Genomic DNA, 9,196 nt, shown 5'->3' on the forward strand with positions numbered 1-9,196 from the left:
ACTTTACATTCCCTTTGCTATTCTGCATTTAGTCAGTTTAAGAACAAGTGGCTTTCTATTCTTCACAATATAGAAAGAAAACCTCACTTTAGAAGTCCTGTGAAATAATCTTTCACAAGGTATTTCAACAGGGCTCTGTAAAGAAGCTTTAGAAAGCTGGTTGTTTCCAGTGCAGGAATTTACAGTCAAGCGCTCTGAACTGTGTGCAGCCACTACCGGCCTCATTTTTATAGAGCATGGGAAGATAGGTTTACATTAAGTTTTTGCAATGCTGTATTGAAGCTGTTCATACAGATTACCTTGTAACTGCCATACTTTCAAAGGTGCCATTTCATTGGTACTCTCCACGAGGTGTTTTCTAAGTTCTTTCAGCTCTTCCATCATTTCAGGATACAACTGCCTAAAAGGGAATAAGGGTAAAGCAACTCTGGGGTTTCCTATAAGCAAGTCTGCTACTAATTTGAAGAAACTAACATATGAAGAAGTACGCTGCTAACACATATGGATAACCCAGACATTTAGAAAACAGTAACAAAGCAGAAGATTGGCACCTCTGCATTGAGTTCTTTAATGTGACAAAGAGTAACAATTTGCAATGGAGTTTTACCTCAATTTCCCAAAAAGAAATCCTTGCACTTCATCGATGGGGTCATTTTCATCTATTACTGTAGCATTCACATCCGTGCCTATAAACACAGAGAAGGAAAACACTACCAAACTATTCAGAAATAGTTTTCATGCCTATTTTGGTAAGTTCAACAAAAATGATACTGCAGTAACTGAGGAGAGGAAAAAAAAGGCAAGTTTCAGGTTCACTTTGGAACCTGTATCCAGGACACACTAACTGTACAAATGAAGACTATAACAGCTGAAATAAAACCCAGTCGGATTGTTTAGAAGCAAAAGCTTAAGCTGAATGGAAATCTCAGAGACTTCGGTGCTGCAGAAGAAATCACTAGGGCCTAGGAGCTTTCATGACATGCAAGTTTTACAGAGTAAGTGAAAAACTCCTATCAGGAGCATAATCCTGATTTTAGCCCCAAAATACAGGATAAAAACCAGGCTTAAATAACAAAAAGAGATCTGTGCAAAAGACTCGCACAATCTCCTAACTAGCTGGACACAAACCAGCTCCAATCTACAAGTTTCATTCTCAAGTCTAATCAAAGGTCCCAACCTTTTGGACGAGTGCTTGCTTATGGACAGGCAGAAACGGCACAGGCACGCATAAGAGACTGACCAGAATCAGACAGGAGTTTGATGAAAACCATACACCTCTAATCTGCAGCTTATCCACATGGTTTGCCTATTTTCTAAAGCATTTTTTAATCACTGCATCGATATTAGTGTAAAACTTTACAAGCTTACAGATAAACTTTTCCCCAGAATTACTTCCACACACACACTTGGAGACAAAGGCTTCCGACCTCCTATTTTACAAGCAATAACAGCGCTTTTGTATGACTTCTTGATAAGGTATTAATGGAAATTTAAACACTAGTAACAAAAATCGTAAGTTGAATCACCTGCTTTAGTATGCTTGTTCCTCTCAAAATTACATCTTTCTAAAAATAAAGACCAATAGTTTTGTTTGTCAATACTCTAGACCATGGCAAGATATTTTAAGTCAGAGTTTAGATCTGTATCTAGAAGCTGGATAAACTGCAAAACTCAGTTCAAAATCTAAGTTCTGTTCTTCACAGCTGTTATCTTTAACTAAAAAAAAAGTTTTTTTTTTTAAACGAAGTCATAAGTAAAAGCAGACAATTCTGTTTACCTTCATGTGTGTGTGTATACATATTCATCTGTATACAGACACACAATAAAATAGTTTTGGCAGATGCATGAGAGTTTGAAAAACAGATCTGTGCACTACAGAACAGCAAAAGCAAAAAAAAAACCTGCAGAGCATTCTATTTTTCCAAAGAACAACAGGAAACATTCTGCTCTGAGGATGGATAACCTAAGGGAACTAAAAGTAGGGGAAGGGAAGGGCAGTACATCTGCAAAGAAATCTGGTTATCTGGTGAAAAATTAGTTGTATTAATAGTGCCACTAATAAGATCTAGTGCAGTGCCGTGACACCGTTCTGCCCAGCATTTCACAAATAAGGAAAACAAGTGCCTTAGCAAATATGCGATTCAAAGAATGGAATCCCCAAAAGAGAGAGGACAGTGATTTTTGTGATTTCAGATCAGAAGGACAAGTATCTGCAATTCAGTCATTCATATATATACTCATATATATAAATATCCCTGTAAATATGAATATATATACAAATCCCATATACATTATAAATAATATATCTATATATATATATAAATATATCCCTGTAAAATTAAAATGCTCACATTAAAGTAGTCAAAATAAGAATTCACCTTTCACCTGTGTATCATCCTTGGCCTTGTATTCTGTACTTTTAATAGCCAGTTCCACACCATAGCCAGAGAGGTAGACTTTTTCTTTACTGGGATTCTGTAAGGAAAAGCAAACAGTACAACATTGCCACTCTTTGTTTTGATCTACAAATTAAAAGCTGCCATTTCCCAAAGCTAAGAAATTCCAAGCTCGTACCCATTTTAAACCCAACTGGTAACACAATTCAGATCCTAACTGCAAGTGAGAAACAAATACAAGTGATTCTCCAATACTGTACTGTAATAACACAACCGTACCAAGACCTACTGCACAACGACAAGGATAGACAAGTTACTTTTAAAAAGGGAAGTGGTGTATGCAATGTATGATTATTTTATCTGATGTCACTAGAAGTGACTTTTATTTTTTGCATTCAAGTCTGGCTACTAGCTGCTCTGCTGAAGGTTTTAGCACCATTAAACAATATTCAGAAAAAAGTCAAATAAAAGTCCAGAGCTTTTAAAATGTAGAGTTAAATATCAATCCAGTGGTTAGGGGAGGGAGATGGAAAATGGGACAAATTGCACTAGGACTGGCAAGTGGTTCTGTAACAAAATGGCCTTTCACTTGAAAAGTGGACCCTAAGGTTAATCTCTGCAACTCGAGTGGCCTGACTGTGGAAATATCTGACTATTATTTGCTAGAGCAATATTTTTCTAGGTTAAACTCCGTAATTTATCTGCATTTGTAAAACCAAATGATTCTCTTACTTAAACAATCAGGAGATGTTAAATAGTATGCGGTCCTCAGCCACATGCAATAATGTAATAATCTGTGAGTATTCCAAATTATGATCAAGCAGCAATGCATTATGTAAACGTAAATTTAAAGGAATCAAACTTTTACTATGCAAATATACTTACGGCAATATAGTGTCTGAGGATGTAAGTGATTTCTCCTGCCTCAGCCTTTAAAACAAGCTGCCTATGGAATCTGTAGAACTCCTCTGTGCCAATCTCGGCATAAAGTATGACGATGGGACTTTCAGGATTTGACGCTGGGTACCTGTGGTCCCCTTTGAACAAAAATGGCTTTGGCCTAAGAGTAAACATTGAAAATTATCACAGTGTGATTCATACTGTGTCCTTACTCAGTGCAAGATTCATCATTTCTTTTTCTCATGTTTAATCGCTGTTTCTGTCTTCACTGAATACATGTCAAGTTACTCCCACGTATTATCACAGTTGACAGCACTTGACGCATGTTGATAAAGCTTCATTAGAAACAGACATATGAAAATACAACAAGCATCTAGGTGCTATTTTTAATCTAATGTAATACTTTTTTTTTTAAATGGTAACTACTTCCTTTAAATTTTCTTTTTTGATTCAGAAGTTCTGTATAGAAATAAAAGGCTAACACAGCCAACGTTCTATGAACACAAAATCATGGGGACCCTGTCCTTAGCTGAGTATACAAATAAGAAAGTGAATGAGAAGACTATTTTCAACTTCTGTTTTTAAATCACGTCTAAGATACAATGAAGTATTTAAAATATTCCCAGTGAGTCAGCGTTAACAGCATATGATCTATTGATGCAATATGTCTGCATATTAACAAAAATAACTTATTTTTGCAAAAACAGAACTAGAAAGATTACTATGACGACAAACCACAAGACTTTTTTTTTTTAGGAGGAATTATATTTCACAGTTTATTTTTGTTACTAGAAGTTACATTCAAGTTTTGTTCTTCATCTTGTAAAGAAATCTGATTTTGAAATATATTGCATGGTAATAGTTTTCATTTTTGTTAACACTGAGAAAATTATATAGGGGAAAAATACTATGCATGCTTTAATATAGAGATAATTTTAATATAGAGATAACTTTATGAATGGATTAACTATCATTTTAAAATGCAGCCCAGATCTTTCTGTTCTCCCTGAATTCTGAAGACTTTACATATTTCTGAGAATTGTTAATGTCCTTCAACAAATTGTTTCCAATTTGTCCAAGCACTTTCACAGCATTCTTCCTCCTAACAACATATGAAAGAGAAAGGGACCAGAAAATACCAATTCCATCTTGATTAGCAAGAACTAAGAGACTGCCACTCCTGTGCAAGAAATGGAGAGGATAAATCAAAACCGACAAAGGTATAAACTACCAGAACTACCAGTGTATTACAGTCTCTTTACAGCAGTGAGTCTATCTAGGTTAAGTTAAGAGATAATTTTACGTTTGGAAGTTAAGCAAATACCTTTCTGAAGCTGTCTGTAAAAGCTTTCCGAGAGATTCAAATTCACATGTCTTCTCCCCATGCACAGCAAAAAATAAGGTACAGCCCTTTGGTGGAGGTTCATCTGCTGCTATCTGTATTAAAATGTTTACAATAAAGTAAGTCGAATGTTTGCCCTTAGAACAAGTGAAAGTGTTAACAGCATAACTCTGTAACAACTGGTCGTCTTCACCATTTATTGTGTAATTTAAAGACAAGGTAAAAATCACAAAACTAATAATTAAGTCCTAACTTTTTATAAATATTTTTTCCAGCCCATTAGCTGTAATAATAGTTTCAGGTACAAAATGTGAGGTTTGCAATTGTGGTGTGTTTGGGGTTTTTTTGGTGATTTTTTTTTTGCATTACATATCAGAAACCACTGTATTTGTTAAACGGCAAACGATAAAATGATTCAAGATGAGAAAGGAAGATGTCTTATAACATTACCCCAACGAAGCATACTATGAGGAGACAACTTGCAGTGAACTGTGTGACACCAAGTTTAAAAAGGAATACCAGTATAACCATCAGTCAGTGGGTCTAAATGTTCGAACCACATATTCACGGGTTACTATCTTTGAGTAAAACTGAATAACGGGAACATCACTAGCGCCATAAGCATCAGCAGAGCTGTAAAGATTTTCCTCATAAAAATCTTCACACATTTGTTAGTGCAGAGGGTACCAAAGATATACAAACATTTCAAAATCCCAATTCTTTAGTCTACTGTATACAGATGGACTCAGATTTGGCACACAATGAAACCAGCATATACCTACGTACCTTAGCTCCAGTGTACGAAGCGCCTGTCAGTTCAGGATTTTTGATATTCTGAAATGTTTTGTAACACAGATACCTCCTTCCTGGGCCTTACACAATGCTCTGCAAAACGTTTGAGGATTTCCCCTGTGCTGCACTAACCTGTTGAAAAGCTTGAACCGTTGCAGAATAAGAGCGTAAAGACAAGGAAAATTTCAACAAATTCTGCTGCAAAGGTGACAAACTCTGGCAGGCTACTTTCAGCATTCCATGGTAAGAAGTATAATCGGTACCTGCAAAGTCAGAATACAAGCGGTCATCTTTCTATACCATATTCCCATTGAAGAGGGGCTTTTCATCTTACTTGTGATTTATACGAACAGAAACCTATGACATGAATTGTAAACGTGCATTTGACTCTTCCTCAATTTTCATTACAACTAGTTCAACAGATGGAAGAGAGCTGACTTCAATAGAGATGCATGAGAAAACATGGACACATACAGATTCTTAAGTATGCAAACAGACTTGGAGAGGAGGGAAACAGTAAAGAACTCCCATGTAATTTCAGTTTAGAAACAGAAACACAGACAAAAATTATAAATAATGTTTTATGCTTAATGCTGAGACAAACTAGTGAGTAAAACACATTTCAGGCTTGTCGGCTACTGCTTTTCCCAAATGGATATCCAAAAGCCTTGGGCACTTTCACAGTAAAAACATTACTGAAATCAGTCCTGATTGGATTTTTATAATGCTATGCAATGGAAGACAAAACATTTTGGTTTATTTTTCAACCGTCCCAATTTCCAGTCATCGTTCAAGAAAAACATTATGAAAGCTTACCGTCATGTTCAGGTGTCTTAATATTTTGACTGGCTTCAACAAAGTTCCAGAATTTTTCTTGACCTTCTTCTGATAAAAATTCACTGAACAAGAAGAGAGGAGATAGCTAGGTCTTCAAATTTTCTCCACATTACAATGCTACTACGTTGTACAGCTTTACAGAAAGTTAGCTCCTACTGTATGTTTACCCATATCAGAAAAGTGTATGTTACTAGAAAAAGCAGACCAGGAAAAACAAACAATACCAAAGCAATTAGTAGGTGCAGGCCAGGACAAACACCTACTACATGAAAGAACCTTGCAAAGCACCTATTAAACTCTCAAGGCCCGCTAGCAGTTGCGTACATTCTGGCAGCTTTCCTCCTTCATGTATTTCTTTGCTAACTATCTTTTACAAGAAACATACATTTTTGCTTACTTTGTTGTAATAACCTATATTTCATTACAACTACTGGCTTTAGAGGTGTTTTTTTTTTTTTTAAATGAACAAAAAGAGAAGTCACAGCTTCAGACCATGGCATAATTCCCCATATATTAAGTATACGATTATGTAGGTATAGAGTGTTAGACAGCAAAATAGTTCTCTCAACTTTGCTAACAACAAATACTTTATCAAGTCTAAACTTGCAATGTGCTTCATACGCTAAAGGATGTTATAACACAAGCTTTGGAGCCCACTAGCTGCCACAGTAGCTTGTGTTTTCGTTTCAAGACATTCTAACCTAACGTGACAGACATTAATTTAAGCAATGAACCACAGGGCTGGGCTTAGTAAATCAAGCTCCAGAAGTAACTCGGCACTGCAGTGCTCTATCATTCTGGAGTTCAGCCCAGATGAACAATCCTACCTAAAGTCTTTCCTAATGGTTAGGTTACAAATGAAGTCTTTGGCACGTTATTACTGCTTACTATTTCATAGCCTTCTAGGGAGAGCCTTCCTGCAAGTCCCTCTAAGTTTTCCCCAGCAGAGAGTTTGACATTATCAGGGTCTTTAAATCCTGGCATTAACACCTGTGCTTTGTACTGTATTGCTTGAGCATTCTTCAGTCTTCAAAAGGAATTTCTATAGAGAAGGTTACAGAAAAATAATTTCACCTCAGACACCCCTATCTTGTCACCCAGAGCCATGCCCATTTAAATGAAGCCCATCAGCATCCAATTGTTTTCATATGAAAATTGCTGCCCCAAATGCAGCAACTCCCTGGGAACACCGGGGTACGTAAAGGTACTCAGGTAGAAGCAAATGGGATTTTTCTGACTACTTCTCAAGAGCTGACATATAGGAGTGTTGCCATTATACAGTCATGGGAACACAGCAGCAGGTCTGTGTCATGTGAAACGGAAGCAAAGCCCTCTGTGGCATGCTGCAGAGTTAGCCACCTGATGTTAGTGCTTATAACTAAGCTGATACATCACATAATAATCTCGCGGTAAATGGTAAAAACGTAGTTTACAGTTTTTAAAAACAGATAGATTAGATTATTTTATCCTCTAAGCATATTCTGATTTGCGAATGAAAATCACAATGCACTTACCTTGTTTCAAGTAACAGAGGAGTTGAAGACCACTTTGTAGTTAGAGATGTTGTCACAGCCTTAGAATGTCCTTTTACAAGTGAAGAGCTGAACCAGACTCCAAGAATTGCAACAAGTATTCCCATTTTATAGGGGAAGCCTAAAAAAGATGAAGAAAAAAGTTAGCTTTGCCTTGTCTCTTTTTGTAAGTAGAGAATCCCACATATCCAAGTACATTAAGGCATTTTAAGATTCAGTGGCCTGTTTCATGTAATAAATCAGTTAAATAATCACAGTCCTACCCAGGCTAACAAAAATCAAATTACTATTGAAAACATGAAAAGAGGCAAAGATTTTAAAAATCTGACCCCTAAGCTACAACTGAAGCTAAGCCGATTTCAGCTTCCTGTATGTTTGTGCGTTCAAATAAACTCGTTTCTGTTCTGGGACACACACGCCATATGCTACTCGCTTTAAGAAGACGTACTACAACCATAGAATGGCCTGGGTTGGAAGGGACCTCAGAGATCATCTAGTTCCAACCCCCCTGCCATAGGCAGGGACGCCACCCACTAGATCAGGTTGCTCAGGGCCTCATCTAACCCGGCCTTGAACACCTCCAGGGATGGGGCATCCCCAACCTCTCTGGGCAACCTGTGCCAGTGCCTCACCACCCTCTGAGTGAAGAATTTACTCCTAACCCCTAATTTAAGCTTCCCCCCTTTCAGTTTAAAGCCATTCCCCCTCGTCCTGTCAATATCTGACTAAGCAAAAAGTTGCTCTTCATCCTTTTTATGAGACCCCTTTAAGTACTGAAAGGTTGCAATGAGGTCCCCCAAGAGCCTTCTCTTCTGGAGGCTGAACACCCCCAGCTCTCTCAGCCTTTCTTCCCAGGAGAAGGCTCCGGCCCTCGATCGTCTCGTGGCCCTCCTCCTGACCCACTCTACCAGCCCCACACCCTTCCTGCGCTGGGGGCTCCGCAAACGGCAAGCGCTTCGAATGGGGTGGCGAAACAGCCCAGCGCTTGCTTTACGGAGGGTAACGTCCCGCTTCGCGCCCGCACGGACACCCCGGCTGGCACCAACCGGCGCCAGGAGACCTGGGCGAGGTGAAGGCTCCCGAGTCAGCCCCGCAGCGTGAGCTGGGCACGGCCAACGTCTGTGCGGAACGAGGAAACGGGCATCTCCCGGTGCGCTCAGCGTCGCCACCTCCAGAAGCTGAAAAATTAACAAAGAATCAGACGGTAACAGTTACACCGCCGCCCCCCCGCCACGGGGTGCCCTCCGGCCCGCACCTGCCGCCCTCAGCCCCGCGCCGCCGCCGCTTCCGGGCACGGCGCTTCCGGTGCCGGCCGGGCGGGGCCGGAGCGCGGCCGTGCCGCCATGTCGGCGCGCGGGGCGGGGCCGCGCGGCGGCAGCCAATGGGCCGAGGGGCCG

At 39.2% G+C, this 9,196-nt stretch overlaps 1 protein-coding gene across 4 annotated transcripts in view; it reads right to left on the reverse strand.

Annotated features, from left to right (window-relative positions):
• UGGT1 (UDP-glucose glycoprotein glucosyltransferase 1) overlaps window positions 1–9,162 on the reverse strand; it is a 43,567-nt gene extending 34,405 nt beyond the window's left edge. The window contains exons 1-10 of one of the 4 annotated variants that reach the window (XM_083849331.1): window positions 9,055–9,162; window positions 8,846–8,977; window positions 7,782–7,920; window positions 6,247–6,329; window positions 5,563–5,693; window positions 4,621–4,733; window positions 3,282–3,456; window positions 2,379–2,475; window positions 608–686; window positions 300–400 (exon numbers count right to left, since the gene is read on the reverse strand). In XM_083849331.1, the coding sequence (XP_083705457.1) occupies window positions 300–400; window positions 608–686; window positions 2,379–2,475; window positions 3,282–3,456; window positions 4,621–4,733; window positions 5,563–5,693; window positions 6,247–6,329; window positions 7,782–7,906 (904 nt within the window). In that variant the 5' untranslated portion in view covers window positions 7,907–7,920; window positions 8,846–8,977; window positions 9,055–9,162. The remainder of the gene's footprint in view (window positions 1–299; window positions 401–607; window positions 687–2,378; window positions 2,476–3,281; window positions 3,457–4,620; window positions 4,734–5,562; window positions 5,694–6,246; window positions 6,330–7,781; window positions 7,921–8,845; window positions 8,978–9,054) is intronic. The other 3 variants (XM_083849330.1, XM_083849328.1, XM_083849329.1) reach the window with 3 other exon arrangements.
• Window positions 9,163–9,196: the final 34 nt, after the last annotated feature.

Source organism: Anser anser (assembly GCF_964211835.1).
Source record: "Anser anser genome assembly, chromosome: 9".
In the NCBI taxonomy this organism is placed as follows: domain Eukaryota; kingdom Metazoa; phylum Chordata; class Aves; order Anseriformes; family Anatidae; genus Anser; species Anser anser.